Source organism: Trichomycterus rosablanca, chromosome 16, assembly GCF_030014385.1.
Source record: "Trichomycterus rosablanca isolate fTriRos1 chromosome 16, fTriRos1.hap1, whole genome shotgun sequence".
Lineage (NCBI taxonomy): Eukaryota > Metazoa > Chordata > Actinopteri > Siluriformes > Trichomycteridae > Trichomycterus > Trichomycterus rosablanca.
This window is the reverse complement of record NC_086003.1, coordinates 30,047,963-30,065,294: the sequence shown is the minus strand read 5'-3', so window position 1 is coordinate 30,065,294 and position 17,332 is coordinate 30,047,963. Positions and strand designations below refer to the sequence as shown.

The following is a 17,332-nucleotide window of genomic DNA, read 5'->3' as shown; positions in this document are numbered from 1 at the left end:
TTTCGTGTGGAATTTGCATGTTCTCCCTGTGTTTGAGTGGGTTTCCTTCCAAGGTTCAAAGACATACAGTCAGGTTAATTGGAGATACTGAAATTGCTGTGATGGACTGGTGACCTGTCTGGGGTGTTTCCTGCCTTTTGCTTAAAAAACCAGACCCACCGCGACCCTGGACAGGATGAAACGATAGTAAAACAGACCATGAATGAATTAAATTATAAATAAATCAGTATATTTATTAAGGTTAATGAAACTGTGGTAAATGGGTGACCACAGCACCGTCTAGCGGTGTCGCATATAGCAGCAGGGCGATACCATGTGTGATGAAATAAAGGGGGAGGCGCGATTCTACCATGTTGCTTAAAAATGTTGTAACGTCCAACTTGAACTTTGTGACCGGTCGGTAAAACTCGAGAAAGCTTCGAATCTGGAGTTTGGAGCTGAAACTCAATGACAGCGGGACTTAAACAACTGGAAGGAAGAATGAGAATCACCCAGGTAAGAGTAAATGTACAGGTTTGGTATGAACTTGTTTTTGTCGTTGTTGCGTTGAGTGACTGTAGCGGTGTGTGTTTCAGTTCATAATCGCGATATTAACAATAATATCGCGATTATATTGGTTTACATTTGAGTTGCATTGCTTCTTTAGCATTCTGTCATCGATTTCTCACACAGAACGTGTTTAAAACAACAACAAAAACCAAATAATGCCATCGAATACACAACAATCACTAAAGGTTGAGAGTTGAATTGGTTGGTTGGTCAGTTTTTACTCTTATATTACAGCTATTGTTTACATGAAACCAAACTAACAACTAATTAATCTTTACTTGTATTAAATCTTTACTTGTTTCCTGAATTTCATTGCTTGTCCCACCTGGGAACGCCTGGCACAGCCCAGGTATTCACCCCCAGTCTTCTATTCACATACACAATCTCTTACACCTTGGGGCAACTTTGGGCAGACATTCCACTTTTGGCTTATACACCCTGAAATTATCTACACCTTCACACATTTACCTACACACAGCCAATCGACCTTCTTAATGGTTTCGAGAGGTTGGAGAAAACCGGAGTACCCATACCAAACCCCTTATTTACATTTATTGCATTTATAGTACCAGCTGTGCCATGGTGCCAACTTATGGTGCCACTTAAAATGTAATAATATAAACATAAAGCCAATTAAACCTTCACACACAGTATCCACACGTGAAGGCCGATGCATACAGATGTGTCTCAGGACTCTTTTAAACGGTTCCTTACACCCAGCGAGTCTGATATTCCCTTATTTTTTGTTTAGTTCTTGGTACCACTGATGCCACTTTTCCATTGGCGTGGTGTCGATGCTGATGCCAAAATCCCCACTGGTTGGCATTTTGCCACTGCAAAATCACAACCATTGAACCTGTGACGCAGTTTAGATACACATACGTAATCATTTGTTGGTGGAAAAAAAAGAAGCACTTTGTAGTTCTACAATTACTGACTGTAGTCCATCTGTTTCTCCATGCTGTTCTTCAATGGTCAGGACCCCCACAGAGCAGGTATTATTTAGGTGGTGGATGATTCTCAGCACTGCAGTGACACCGACATGGTGGTGGTGTGTTAGTGTGTGTTGTGCTGGTATGAGTGGATCAGACACAGCAGCGCTGCTGGAGTTTTTAAACACCGTGTCCACTCACTGTCCACTCTATTAGACACGCCTACCTAGTCGGTCCACCTTGTAGATGTAAAGTCAGAGACGATCGCTCATCTATTGCTGCGTCGCTCATCTTCTAGACCTTCATCAGTGGTCACAGGACGCTGCCCACGGGGCGCTGTTGGCTGGGTATTTTTGGTTGGTGGACTATTCTCAGTCCAGCAGTGACAGTGAGGTGTTTAAAAACTCCAGCAGCGCTGCTGTGTCTGATCCACTCATACCAACACACACTAACACACCACCACCATGTGGTCACATCCAGCATTCATTTTAATCCTGGTCAGAGTCTCGGTGGGTCCGTGCCTCGCAGGGAAACACGTTTGCACACTGAATTATACAGAACTGGCAAGAATTAAACTAAGAGCTAAATAAAGCATCCAAAAAATCAGGACGTGTTTCCTAACTGTGTTTGTTTATGACCAAAGTCATGCAGCACACTTGTGCCAACCAACCACATGCTGTGAGGATAGTTGGAACAAAGTAAAGGCTGCAGATTAAACAAAGTCAAAGCAACATTTCAAAATCAAATCACTTTATTGTCACGTCACATTAACACAGGTGTGAAAGGTGAGTGAAATGCTCAGGTGCTCAGTCCCTCACAGTTGCAATACACATTCACTTACATAAAAACTAGCACCATTCATTCAATATATACAGATATAGTACAGGACTCTTTATTTTATTTTATTGTTATTATTATTGTTGTTTATTTTTTGTGGACGTAGGTGAGCTGATCCCAGCGTGCACCAGCACCGGCTGATAGGCTCCCGGGCGAAGATGGAGGTTTCCTGCTGGACTGTGGCGCTGGTGATCCTCCAGCTGTGGTTCTGCGCGATGTTGGGGCTCATCGTGTTACCCGCCATGTTCGGGATCTCGCTGGGTTTCACCAGCCTTTACATCAAAGCGCTGGTCAAAACAATCGAGGTAAGACCAAACGTGGACGCAGCGGTCAGGAAAACGTCTCGCATCTTGAGCCAAAACATTAGGACCACCCACCCTGGAGTCCAACCAGCAGGCTTCACCTGATCGTCAAGATTAAAATCATCAGATCAACAAATAATAGATCCCTCACCCTAAGGGGGTCCTGAAGTTTTGGCTCATCAGTGGCTTTTTATTAAAGGCAAAATAATAATAATAGAATAATTCTATTTCATTCTATAATAGCATCTATACAACTTTATGTTTAGTTGTTTCATGACCCCTTATACACTATACACCGATCAGCCATAACATTAAAACCACCTCCTTGTTTCTACACTCACTGTCCATTTTATCAGCTTCACTTACCATATAGAAGCACTTTGTAGTTCTACAATTACTGACTGTAGTCCATCTGTTTCTCTGCATGCTTTGTTACCCCCTTTCATGCTGTTCTTCAATGGTCAGGACCCCCACAGGACCACCACAGAGCAGGTATTATTTAGGTGGTGGATGATTCTCAGCACTGCAGTGACACTGACATGGTGGTGGTGTGTTAGTGTGTGTTGTGCTGGTATGAGTGGATCAGACACAGCAGCGCTGCTGGAGTTTTTAAACACCGAGTCCATGCACTGTCCACTCTATTAGACACTCCTACCTAGTCGGTCCACCTTGTAGATGTAAAGTCAGAGACGATCACTCATCTATTGCTGCTGTTTGAGTCGGCTATCTTCTAGACCAGGGGTCTTCAACCTGTGAGTACTTGCCCGAGGGGGCGCGAGCGGCTGTCCGGGGGGGGGGGGGGGGGGGGGCAGCGCTTGGTACACACGACCGAGTGCTGTTCCACCAAGGGACCAAGGGGAGGGGGGCGGGGTGTGAGGGGGGCGCAAGTCGCGCTCGGCACACGGAGGGGGGCGCATGCCTAAAAAGGTTGAAAACCCCTGTTCTAGACCTTCATCAGTGGTCACAGGACGCTGCCCACGGGGCGCTGTTGGCTGGATGTTTTTGGTTGGTGGACTATTCTCAGTCCAGCAGTGACAGTGAGGTGTTTAAAAACTCCAGCAGCGCTGCTGTGTCTGATCCACTCATACCAGCACAACACACACTAACACACCACCACCATGTCAGTGTCACTGCAGTGCTGAGAATCATCCACCACCTAAATAATACCTGCTCTGTGGGGGTCCTTGTGGGGGTCCTGACCACTGAAGAACAGCATGTACAGGAACAGATGGACTACAGTCAGTAATTGTAGAACTACAAAGTGCTTCTATATGGTAAGTGGAGCTGATAAAATGGACAGTGAGTGTAGAAACAAGGAGGTGGTTTTAATGTTATGGCTGATCGGTGTATTTGGGGACAAAAATATTGGGACACCCCTGCTTGGGACATTATTAAGTTCAGATATTTTGAACACACCCATTCCAGTAAGATGATGTAAAATAAATGACATGTCTCTAAATATGTGGCAACAGTTTGGGGAAGGGCATTTCCCTTTTTTACAGTACAAGCATGTTCGGTGTGGAGAAACTGTACAGAGCGCTGACGGGCGCCACGGTGGGTAGCACTGTCGCCTCACAGCAAGAAGGTCCTGGGTTCGATCCCCACGTGGGGCGGCCGGGTCCTTTCTGTGTGGGGTTTGCATGTTCTCCCTGTGTCTGTGTGGGTTTACTCCGGGAGCTCCGGTTTCCTCCCACAGTCCAAGCGCTGATCTTTAACCCTGCTGAAAAGCACTGGGACGATTTGGAACGTCGACTGCAAGGCGAGCAAGGATTCCTGTCCACTACGGGCACCTGACCTTACAAAAGTGTATTCTTTTGACTGACTAGGCATAGAATTCCCACAGGCACACTCCCAAAGTATAAAGGCTGTCACTGCCTTGAAGAGTGGTAGTGCTGCCATGTTAATGCCCATGGTTTTGGAATGGGGGGGTCCAACAAACAAGCTGGTTGTAAGGTGTCCGGATACTTTTGGCTGTATAGTGTACGTCCTAAAGCAGGGCCAGGCTGCTTTTCTATACAAGACTATATTTACATTCATAAATCTAGAGTCCAGATTTGAATGCCACAGTGTGTGGTATCGTGCCCATCCCACCATCGGATTCCGTACCCACGTTATCAATCACAGAAACACGTCGACATTTGATTTGATTTGATTTGAATTAATCATAAATAATTGGAGTTGGTTGTGAACACTGTGGCGTGTTTGAGCTTCTGTGTTGAAGGGCACCTGAAAATAAACTTGTTTTTTTGGGCAGTGGGCCACCCGGAGGATCCAGAGAGGGCAGAAGGAGCAGCCTGAGATTCCGGCTCATCTACCCAACGGTGAGGGCATTCCTGCTGGCACCATGTCACCACGACTAAATATATTTGATCATACACAGGGGCGCTGCCTGGTATAGGAACTGTGCATGAAACAGTTTAAATAAATACAGTTTAATTAATAAGTTGGCATCTGGGTAGAATAACTTCATGCCAGTTCAGCTCGGGCACATGCTTTGGGTTTGGTTCTGGTTTTGTGGTCAGTTCTGTTTAAAAGAACCCAAACGTTTCGACAGGAGGGAGCAAACGTTCTCTTTCGGTCGGTCTGTTGGCGTTGATCAGTGCCAACCGTCGAACTGAAGTTGCTGTGATGTTGCAAGTCGGGCATTTCATAATTCTAGCTGGCATCACCACGTGAACTTTACCCAGCTTGAGAAACACGTTGTTCTGGATGAAGGACGCGCTGTACTTATAACCATCAGACTCTTAAAAAATTTAGTCCTATCCGATTCCCCCGATGGTATTCCTCCACTACTCCTGACCGAAGAGGCTCGTGACTAACACATGCCCCCTCTGACATGTGTGCAGTATCAACCGCTTCTTTTCACCTGCACCTGGTGTGTTCATACAGAGATCCGTATCGTGCACGGAGAGTCACAGTCTTGCACTGATCTCCATTATCCCCCGTTTCTGTGCAGTGCAGCACCATCGACCAGCCAGCAGAGGGCGTAACTGCAGCACTTCTGAGGAAATGCTCCCAGCTGTTAGTTGTCAGCGTAGGCGCACGGCTAGCTGATGGCGTAGCTGAGATTTGAATTCAAGGGTCTTTAGCAAGGCGTACAGAACGCCACACTGCCCCACCACGCCTTGGGTTCGAATCTTTGCTGCTATTGACTGGCTTGAAGGGATTGCCCATTGCTGCAGTTGCGGCCTCTGCTGGCTGGTTGAGGTACTGCACAGAGACGGTGAATAATAGACAGCAGTGCGATCCTGATCCCTGTGTGAACTTGCATCGTGCAGGTGAAAAGAAGCGGTTGGGTTAGGTACAGACCTCCTCAGTCAGGTTTGGGGAATCAGATATGACTTTGAATTGAATTCTGGTCACTTCATTGGTAACCTCTGCTGGACCAGCGTGGAACTTGATGGCTGGACGTTCATCAAAGCTCAACGTTATGCTAATTTGTGCCATGGTAGCCTTCAATTAACCAATCGGGAACACACAAAACACCTTAAAACAGGGCCAAGCCTCGGCGAGAACTCCCCGTGGAGGGTCTGATGTTCCTCTGTGGTTTCAGGGATCATCCAGAAGGACGACGGCTCTATGCAGGAGGAGATCGGGGAGCTGCGCCGGTCCCAGCCGAAACTCTCCGGGGGAGACTTCACCCTCTGCGATGTGTTTTATTTCTGTAAGAAGGGGATCGAGAGCATCATGGAGGACCAGGTGACCCAGAGCTTCTCGTCCGAGGAACTGGCCTCCTGGAACCTTCTGACTCGCACCAACAACAACTTTTGCTACATCAGCGTACGGGTTACCATAATCTGGGGTCTGGGGGTGTTCGTCCGCTACTGCGTCCTCCTGCCGCTCAGGTGAGTTAGCGTCCGTGGTCTCGTCCAGTGGGGGGTCGTGAAAAGTAGCCTAGATATTGGGAGGTGCATTTGTCGGTGCACTCTCAGTGCAGGTCCCGAGCACGGATAGAAACAGGAAGGTTGCGTTAAAAAGGGGATCCGGCATAAAAACTGTCCAATAGGCAGATGTGGTGGTGCAGCGGTAAATGACTTTAGCTCACTACTGCTTGGTTCGAACCACCAGCGGTGAATCCCTATCGACCCGTCGGACGTCTGCATGGGCATGATTGGCTGTGTCTGGGGGAGACTTGGTGGCAGAGGCCCTGCAATGGATCGGCGTCCAGTCTGAGGTGTGTTGAGAGCCGCGTACGGGGACACGCCCACTCTGACGTGGCCTTCGGTCGCCAGTCTCTTTTTATTTGCCTGAGAAGTGGCATAAGGACAATAGGTGAGCGAGGCGGTAAACCTGCAACTCGGTTGGTTAAACTGTGATGGCAAGGGAGACGGTCAGTAAGTCTGTAAGTAAAACATGAAGTCAGTCATTCATTGACCTGGTCAGTTAATGGGTCAGCGAGTGGTACAGTTGGTCAGTGATTAGCAGGAGAGACAGTGAGCGCCAGTACGATGACGAGAGAGAGAGACAAGAACCAATTGGTCGTGACTGGATTGGGTGAAAAAGACGAATATCACTCAAAATGTGTGTGTGTACGTGTGTGTGTGTGTACGTGTGTACGTGTGTGTGTACGTGTGTGTGTACGTGTGTGTGTACGTGTGTGTGTGTGTACGTGTGTGTACAGGGTCACTCTTGCTGCTATAGGACTGAGCTGGTTGGTGATTGGCACCTCACTTGTGGGTCTGTTACCCAGCAGCAGGTACCAGTTTCATACCAACTCTGAATAAAGTGTTCTGTAAACTGTGTGTGTGTGTCTTGATTTATGATTGTAAATTTGTGTGTGTGTTAGTTAATGATTGTGTGTGTGTGTGTGTGTGTGTACTTTTTTTACTGTACTGATTGTGTATATGTTGGTTCATGAATGTTTATTTATGTTTGTGTGTGTGTGTGTGTGTGTGTGTGTGTGTGTGTGTGTGTGTGCGTGTGCGTGTGCGTGTGCGTGTGCGTGTGCGTGTGCGTGTGTGTTAGTGTGAAGAACTGGATCAGTGATCTGGTACACTTGACCTGCTACAGGATCTGCGCTCGAGGTTTATCAGCCAACATCCGCTACCATAACAAGTGGGTACATGGGGGTACAGGGTTCCACCCCTCGTTTAATCCTCTTTGATCCTCGTTATCTGGATGGTGATTGGTCGACGTTACGTGTTTGATGTTCTGATTGTAGGGAGAACCGCCCGAAAAAAGGAGGAATCTGTGTAGCCAATCACACGTCCCCCATCGACGTCGTCATCTTAGCTAACGACGGCTGTTACGCCATGGTGAGTGGGGGGTCTTTAATACACATTATTATTATATGTATAGTTTAATTAGAATGCACTATATGACCAAATATGGACACCTGACCATGAGCTTGTTGATCATCCCATTTAAAAAATGTTGTGCGTTCATATAGATTTCTCTCGTTTTGGAGTGCGTCTACAAGAATTTGTGCCCATTCAGTCAGGAGCATTTGTGGGCCCTCGGGTGGCAGTCTCCAGCTCTCAAGTTCGAATCTCGAAGCTCTGCTATAGACTGGACGGGCGCCTACACAGACATAATTGGCTGTGTCTGAGGGAGGGCGGGTGAAGAGAAGCGGTTGGCTTTGGCACATGTGAAGCGTCACTTGTAAGCCAAGCCTTATTGTCCAACATGGACAACGTACTTCACTACACAAATGCTCTTTTGACAGAATAGGCACAAATTCCCACAGATACTCTCCCAAATCTTGTGGAAATCCTGTCCCAAAATTGGAGGCTGTGCTAGCCATGTTTTGTGGGCTGAGTGTAATTGTAATTGGCTGTGTCTGAGGGAGAGCAGGTCAAAGGGATTCCTCATTGCTATTGCGGCCTCTGCTGGCCAGCCGAGGCACTGCACAGAGACGGTGAATAACACAGAGCAATGTGAGACTCTGTGCAGGTGAAAAGAAGCGGTTTGGACTAGATACGGACAAGATACATGCTCTTTTGACAGATTAGGCACAAATTCCCATAGATACACTCCTAAATCTTGTTTTTTAATGTAGTGTCCACATACTTTTGGTCATTAATAAAATGCCGATCAGAGACGTTTGTGTGTCCTCCGTCCACAGGTGGGTCAGGTTCACGGGGGCATGATGGGGGTCATCCAGCGGGCGATGGTGAGGTCCTGCCCGCACGTCTGGTTCGAGAGGTCGGAGATGAAGGACCGCCACGCCGTGGCCAGAAGGTGAGGGTCAGAACCCAGACACGCGAGAGTTCTCATGAGAACCCGTGAATCTGTTAAGAACTTCTTTTCTTCTCGTCTCAGGCTCAGAGATCACGCCGCCGACAAGACCAAGCTGCCCATTCTCATCTTTCCTGAAGGTAAAGCTCCTCGCCCGCCTGCGTGTGCCAGCTTCTTCTGATCGTGCCCTTGTGTTCTTATGCTGTGAGACGATAGATGTGTGGCGCATGGGTGGCGTAGAGTTCTGACATGCCAGCCCACCCTCGCGGGATCAGGAGCTCTCGACCCGGCCGGGCTTTGCCAGTCGTGCCAGTGCTGTCGCCCTCTGCTGTCCGGTTGAGGTGCCTGCACTAGCAATGGATTATTTTGCCGTACGCCATGCGGATCTCTGTGAGATTCCATTATTGGTGGGAGTGTGTGATGGTTTTAGCCCTCGTTGGCCAGCAGGGGGTGGTAGAAACACTGGCATAGATATTTTTTCATATACAGACTAAGTGGTCAAAAGTATGTGAACACCTGACTTTATATCATAGGTATTGATATGTGCCTCCACTGTTCTAGTGTGTTTTGAAGTGTGTCTGTGGAAACTTGTGCCCACTTGTGAGCTCAGAATTCATGAGCTCAGTCACTGGTGTTGGATGAGGAGTCTGGCTCCGACAGACATCCCAATTCATCCCAGAAGTGTTCAGAATGGCCCACGAACTTGATGACAGCGCTCACCTGAGACGAAGCTGAGGCTGTTTATAAAGTGTATTGTGGACACCACTTGTAATTAATGCTTTGAACCTTGAGCCAACAGTTTAAGGAAGGCCCTCTGGTGTGACTGTACCACTGCACACAGAGCCAGGACTTTCCGGTCCAGCATCAATGCATGACCTGACATGGGCACAAGTTCTCAGAGACACGCTCCAAATTCTCACCAGTAGAGTCGAAGGCCACTGAAGCAAAGGAGGGGACGATGGAGGATGACGACTGTGAGTTTGATCGTTTTTAAGATGCATTTTCTTTACAGGAACGTGCATCAACAACACCTCGGTCATGATGTTCAAAAAGGGAAGCTTCGAGATCGGAGGAACCATCTACCCAGTAGCAATCAAGGTACGTGGGTCCTTATTTTAAGGTTTGAGCATTTCATAGAATTGTGATGTTCAAGGTCTAAATTGTGTTTGAACTACTCAACAACTCCATCCAAGCGGCTCGAGCATTTGGCGACTGAAGATAAATATCGAGCTTGGTAAATATCTGGATATGAGTCGGCCGACTGGCAATGAGTGCGGTGTTGAACAGCCAATGAGAACACAAGATACGGTGTGAGGGGAACACAGGGGAGGAGTGTGAAAAGGTGGGACAGGGACACACACTCACGTTTTACAGTATTTCTGACCTTATCCTTCTCTACAAAACACCCACGCTGCATTGCAAAAAGTATTTATTAACCTCCAACTCACTACAGAACAGAACAGACGCCCCCTGCTGGCCACGTAGCCAAATCCACTCGGGTTCATTTATCTTTCCTCTTTGTTTTTACGCTGCACAAACTTTGATCGCTCGCTAGTTGTTGATGTGTATTTTTGGATGTGGTATCATTAAACCCCTCGTCACTTCTCACGTGTGTTTTCATGACAAAATGTAGTTTGGGAGACTGGAGAAGCTCGCCTGTGATTCCAGTTGGTGATAGGTGGTGTAGTGTGTGACCCCCCCCCCCCCCCCCAATCACCGATCAGTCGTGTAATAGTGAAATACACACCGACTTGAAAGACTCCCGATTACAAAACATCCAGTCGTGTAGTGTGAACTGTACAGCGACCCTGACCACTTGGAAAGTCATGTAGTGTGAACTTGGCATAAGTCAGATTACTTGGCATTATTAGGTGTTCATACTTACCCAAACGAATCGGATCAAGGGGTAAACCAAGAGTCCAGCTGAATCGCTCCAGAGTTGGTTTAGGACTGAACTGAGATCCCTTCCTCTCAAGGGTCTCGATGCGATTACTGTGTTCACACGTACCCAAACAGATTCACCAACCTGACTCAGACTAAAATGGGCTGAAAAAAGTGCATGGTGAGAACACGTCAGGCTAGTTTATCGGATTTTGGTGCCACCTGGGCGTCCTGGGTCAGGGTTAGGGTGCATTCACATGAGAAGCGGCAAAACCATTTTTGTGTGGCGCTTAAAGTTCTAGGGTTAGGGTTAGGGTTAGGGTTTCCAAAGCTCCTCCAATGAGACAAACTGTTTGATACGAGGCGGTTAAATCGACTCGGCCCGTACGAACAAAACTTAGCGTGACTTATTGTAGTAAAACAGCGAGTGAGGAATGTGATTAGTGGAGGAACTTATGAGCAGTAATAATGAAGAGAAGTTTAGTGCTCCTGTCTCCTTCTTTTACTACATTAAACCACGTTAAGCTTTATTTTCAACCAGAAGCGTTTTAGACTCTGGGAGAAGCTGATTCTGATTCTCATCGTTTCTCAGAAGCTGGAGCTCTAACACAAGTTTAAAAGTGAAACAGAAAATCCAGATAAACACAGATACAGATATTCCACACTAATGCAGATTCGGCTCAGATTTGGTCCTCCTGCTTCTCTTTCTCAGTACGACCCTCAGTTTGGAGACGCTTTCTGGAACAGCGCGAAGTACAACATGGTGAGCTACCTGCTCCGGATGATGACCAGCTGGGCCATAGTGTGTAACGTCTGGTACCTTCCGCCCATGACCCGACAGGTATGAAGACGCTCGCTGATGGGAGTTAACGTTCGGTTATGAGACGGAGGTTTGACTCGGGGTGTGTTTGTTTTTTAGGAAGGCGAGGACGCCGTCCACTTCGCCAACCGGGTGAAATCGGCCATCGCCCGCCAGGGTGGACTGGTGGATCTGTCCTGGTGAGAGGATCAAACCAGACACATTACACACAAAAGTCTGTGGGGTCACGGCGGAAGCCTCTGTCCTAGGGGATACGGTGTTATTAATCCTGAGACGTCACCCTTTAAATCCTAATTCCCCGATTTTATTCTAGTACATACTGATCAGGGTTGCGGTGGGTTCCCCTACTTTGTACAGGACGTCTGACCATTGCAGGGCCTCCACTAGTCCTCTCCACCCAGATCTCATAGACTCGCATTTACCCCATTTTATGCAGCACTGTGTGGACAATAGAAATTAAGGGGCCTTTCTCAGGGGCCCAGCAGTGGCGACATGTTGGTCGGGGGGTCTTAAACCAGTGACCCTCTGATTATTAGTTCACTACCTTACTTGCTGAGTTATTGCTCATACTAACAGGTATATAAAGTGAATCATTTCTGCCAACAGTTTAGGGAAGGTCTGTTGTACCTTTTGCACAAACTGGTCCTTAACGACAGGCTTTGGGATGAATTGGAACACTGATTGTGAGCCGTGCCACTACCTGACAAATGCCAGGCACAAATCCCCACAGACACACTCAGCCATCATGTGATAAACCTTTCCTGAAAATTGCAGCCACAAACCACGGACGTTCATACTAATAAGCCAATAGTCAGGTGTCCATATATTTTTGGCACACAGTGTGAGTATGTCGCTCTGGTGATGTGTGTGTGTTACTGAGTGCTGGTGTTGCAGGGACGGAGGTTTGAAGAGGGAGAAGGTGAAGCAGTCGTATAAAGAGGAGCAGCAGAAGATGTACAGCAGCATGATTGTCGGACAGGACGGAGGGGAGAGCGGTCCGCTGGAGATGTGCAGAGATCTGGAGGAACCTGATGAGGAACCTGATGAGGAACCTGATGAGGAACCTGCGGAGGAACCTGCGGAGGACCATGCAGAACCTACAGACTAAATGATGACGCTCTGGGATTTCATTAAGGATTTTTTTGTTCCGTTACTGAAGCATCAGATATAAACAATAAGCTGATAATGCTGGATATTGGGGGTGTTGGGGGTGCTGGGCGGGGTCAAAGTTGGGGCACAGTGTTCTCTTTTTTATGGTCATTAATTAGGGCTGAACAATCTAACGATGTTATCATGATATATTAGGTCACGACACATTTTTTGGAGCATCACGAGCACTTTTACTCCACAGGTCAACCATGCTTTGATTCTTTAAGTCTTCCTGTTTTCTATATGCCCAAAAGTATTTGGACGGCCCTCTTAATTATTAAGTTTGGGGTATTTTGGTCACACTGATGTTCTCCTGTTCCAGCATGAGTGTTCCTCGGTGCATAAAGCCGGGTTCTAGGAGCATTGTTGTGATGGTTTCACCTCTTTACACACCTTGGATGAATTGGAACACTGACTGTAAGACAGGGCTTCTCATCAAGTCTCGGTTGAGTGTTTTTATTCAAAGCCGTAAGTGTTATATACAGTATAGTCAGGTGTCCAGATACTTTTGGGCGTGGAGTGTACTTTACACAGGCACCAGTGGGCCTACTTTTCATCTAACTGGTAAATTTGGCCGTACCAAAGCTCTAGGAGCAACAACAGCTCAGCTGTGAACCCACACAAGTTTACGGCTACCATACTGAGTCACTATCGAGTTCCAAACTGCTTCTGGAAGAAAGCCGCGCGAGACATGTTTAGCAGGAATCCCATTGGTGCAGAGATCCTCATGCACGATGCCACATGTGGACAAGATCGATGTAAAGCACACCAGCGTCGGACTGTGGAGCAGCGGATGACGATCATTCCTCCTCCCGGGAGTCTGATTGGAGGATCTGAATCAGGTGGGTGCCTGGATAACATCGCCTGCCTTAACGATGGAGATGGAGACCGCATACAACCACATTCTAGTGTAGTGTTGGAATGAATTGGAACACAGACTGTAAATAACGCAACCCCAACAACATGCCAGATCTTATAATCCTCGTGTCCAAACGGAAGCGAATTCCAGCTCCTGTTCCGAAGTCTAAATGTAACGTTTCTTATTTTTAAAGCTGCAGAACTCTTTTTAACAGACTTCTTTCTGCATCATGAACGCACACCCAAATCTGGTCAAAAGTTTTGGCACCCCGGTTAGTTTTGCTGTTACGTTATTTTCTTGGTTCATTAATGTCACAGATTTTATTCAGAATAGTTTGTGCTACTTTGGATTGGTCAGAATTCAATAAATATTTTTTCAAACACGTGCGTTCGATAGCTTTGTTGAATTGATCAATAATGATCGTTTATTTCATGTATCATTTAATTCTTCGATGTAAGGTCACCAAGTAGTACAAAGAATCCTGCTATTAAAATATAATAGAAGTTCTTGACTACTTTTTTTGGCAAATGTCATCTATTTAAAAAAATCTAATTACAACAGAAATTCTTGAAGAGTTGGGACAATTGAAAAAAGTAAATAGAAACAAATAGAGCCTAAAGACTCGTGACTTGACTCTGACTCTAGTCTAAAGACCCGTGACTTGACTCTGACTCTAGTCTAAAGACTCGTGACTTGACTCGGACTCTAGTCTAAAGACTCGTGACTTGACTCTGACTAGTCTAAAGACTCGTGACTTGACTCGGACTCTAGCCTAAAGACTCGTGACTTGACTCGGACTCTAGTCTAAAGACTCGTGACTTGACTCGGACTCTAATCTAAAGACTCGTGACTTGACTCGGACTCTAGCCTAAAGACTCGTGACTTGACTCGGACTCTAGCCTAAAGACTCGTGACTTGACTCGGACTCTAGCCTAAAGACTCGTGACTTGACTGACTCTAGCCTAAAGACTCGTGACTTGACTCGGACTCTAGCCTAAAGACTCGTGACTTGACTGACTCTAGCCTAAAGACTCGTGACTTGACTCGGACTCTAGTTTAAAGACTCGTGACTTGACTCTGACTCAGCACTCAGACCCTAGAGAGGAAGGGATCTCAGTTCAGTCCTAAACGAACTCTGGAGTGGTTCTTGGTTTTACCCCTTGGTGCGATTTTTGCTGTACATATATAATATTCATGTTTACCACAGTTATGTTTCCTCTTAACATCCTTCTGTACTGACAACACCTATTTTTGTAGGTGTAAAAGTTTAATATTTTTGCTTCAGTTTTTAAGGTCTGGACTGCAGGCAGGCTGGTATAGTACCTGCACTCTGTTACGATGAATCCAAGCTTTTGTAACACGTGATGAGGGTAGCTTTGAATTGTCTGGATGTACAAGTAAACAGTCTAAATGGAAGCACGTTGCTCCAAAATATATATGTACCTGTTTTGCATTGTACCTACTGTCCCAACATTTTTGGAATGGGGTTTCTATATTTTCATCAGTTATTATTATTCTTCAGAAGTTAAACTAACATAGTGTTCTGATGAGGATGTAAAGCCAACGCCGGACCCCCATGCAATCAGGTACAGTCAGAATTTGGTAAATCACAGAACCCCCTTTTAAGGAAAACTGCAACAGTACCAGACAAAGTACAGATAGAGTCGGGTAATTTGGGGCTATAACAGCCTCCACTCCACTTTTGGGATGTCAACAGGACACTGAAGTTTTACACACCAAACTTGTTTTAGCATGCACAGGGAACTCGGTAAGATAATCCACCAAACCGTTCCCAGAAAGGCTAAAACCCCTTAAACTCAATAGTTCTGAGGGGTTCCCAAATATTCTGGTTATTTAGTGTAGTTATAAGTCGATGTTGATCTTAAATCGGGTCACAAACGTTCCTGTTTTTAGCATTTAGCTTCGTTTAGGGTTGAATATTTTCCGCAGTTTTAAATGAAGCTTCAATAAACCACTAGAGGCCGCTATAGAACAAGAAACTGATGAGGCGCCATGTTAACGCGATTAGACTCGTTTAGTTTTTAACCTAAACTAGTTTCATTTAACTACATTTATTTCAACTTTAATTATTTATTAACATTTATTCACTTTAAACTATTTCTTAAATTACATTCATTTATCTTCAGTTAGTCGATAGCATGGTGGTGTTGGCTGTGTCGATGCTGCACACTTCCAGGTCCTTGAGTTTAATCATTGTCTCCAGTTACAGTCTGTATGGAGTTTGGTATTTTCTCCCATTTATGCACTAGTTTTCCCCAGGTGCTACAGTTCACTACCATAAAACACACTAGTAGGTAGATTGGCTGCTCCCAATTGCCCTATGCTGTGTATATAGAAAGGGATCACCCTTGTGTTTTCAGTATAGCCTCCAGTTATTTCAAATACATTCTTAAGGAACTGATTTCTCCTGATCATGGTCGTTGTGGGTCCAGGGACACATGTATTGTTCGTTAGTGGGCTGGTCAAGGTTCACAGTGATGTCTGGAGCCTGTCCCATCAACTCTGGTCACATCTGAATTGTCTTGAAATGACTTGAAGCTGACAATCCACCTTCTGGCAAGTCTGCAAGAACTCAGGATTAAACCCAGGATCTGCTGCCCCATCCTTTAAATTTCTCTGATTAACTGGCACCCTGTCCGGTGTTTGACTTTTTTGCATTGTTTCAGGGATAGGCTTTGGACCCACGATGACCTTGACCACTATAAAGTGCTTACAAAAGAAAAGTAGTATGTATGAAGCTTGATGTGGTCGTTGTGAACCAAGAATAGAAAACCATCATCAACCACAACATTCAACAGCTTCATAAACCACATTATACTGGTCAGGGTCACGGCTGGTCCTGTTTCACTGGAATCTACTGGGCACAGGGCAGGAATACCCAGGACAGGTCGCCAATCCAGAGTACCTCAGGGCAATCAATATGGAGAGCATGCCAAACTCTACAAGGCAGTAACTGGACCTCAGGATGGAACCTGCACTACCAACACGACCGGTGAGTAAAACACGCCTTGATACTCTATATGGCCGAAAGGAATTCGTGTCTATTTATTCAAAAGATGACAGCATTTTATGTTCAGTCGATGTTCCGGTTCATCCCAGAGCTGCTGAGTGGAGCTGAGTTCAGGGCTCTGTGCTCATGTTGGGACAGTAACGGGCCTTCCCTAAACTGTTGCTGCAAAGGTGGAAGCACGACATTTTCTTACACCTGTTCACTGTTAAGGCTTGAACTCAATAAAATTGATTTGATCCACTAGAGGTCGCTCTGTACCAGGAATAAAACTGGTAACCAGTTGGAACTGTTGGAACGCAAAGGTTCGTGTTTTTCGGGTCCAGGTTCAAGAAATGGACACCTGGTACAAAATAATTAAAAATAATAATTTATTAGGCTGGTTATTTAACCCCCCTCCATTAAAAATCTATAATGGTGATGTGTATAAAACAACAAGAAGTCAGTAAACAGGGAACAGCAGTTTTGAAAACGCTAGTCCACATCATTTTCAGTTGAACTGAACATCTAGATCTAGACGAACATCCGTGTACCATTCTTCCACCCCCCAGTCTCAGTATCTGGTGGAACATCCTTCTGCCTTGGTGACCTCTAATAGATGATTTCAGTAAGTGCTCTTGTGGAATCTTCATCCATCCTTCTCGTCCAGAAGCTTCCAGCTCATTGAGGTTTGATGTGTAACTCTGGAGACTGAGAAGATCCACTCCAGGATATTCCGACTGATTCCTTAACCAAGCTTTCATTGGAAGGTTCATGGTCTTGCTGGGAAGTCCAAACATCACCGATATGCCATTTCAT

At 46.1% G+C, this 17,332-nt stretch overlaps 1 protein-coding gene across 1 annotated transcript; it reads left to right on the top strand.

Moving 5' to 3' along the window:
• The first annotated feature begins 385 nt into the window (after positions 1-385).
• Positions 386-13,888, top strand: gpat3 (glycerol-3-phosphate acyltransferase 3). Its single transcript, XM_063012037.1, has 13 exons — positions 386-495; positions 2,425-2,623; positions 4,875-4,941; positions 6,174-6,465; positions 7,242-7,316; positions 7,586-7,675; positions 7,782-7,875; positions 8,685-8,800; positions 8,882-8,937; positions 9,810-9,895; positions 11,391-11,519; positions 11,598-11,677; positions 12,393-13,888. The coding sequence occupies exons 2-13, from the start codon at positions 2,477-2,479 to the stop codon at positions 12,604-12,606; spliced, it is 1,446 nt and encodes a 481-aa protein (XP_062868107.1). The 5' UTR covers positions 386-495; positions 2,425-2,476; the 3' UTR covers positions 12,607-13,888.
• Positions 13,889-17,332: the final 3,444 nt, after the last annotated feature.

Bases quoted from the DNA above. Each gene is read 5' to 3' on its own strand.
- gpat3 (XM_063012037.1), top strand. From the start codon at position 2,477: ATGGAGGTTTCCTGCTGGACTGTGGCGCTGGTGATCCTCCAGCTGTGG. The intron at 7,317-7,585 runs GTACCAGTTTCA...CGTGTGTGTTAG, and splicing joins GGTCTGTTACCCAGCAGCAG to TGTGAAGAACTGGATCAGTG. The intron at 7,676-7,781 runs GTGGGTACATGG...TTCTGATTGTAG, and splicing joins AACATCCGCTACCATAACAA to GGAGAACCGCCCGAAAAAAG.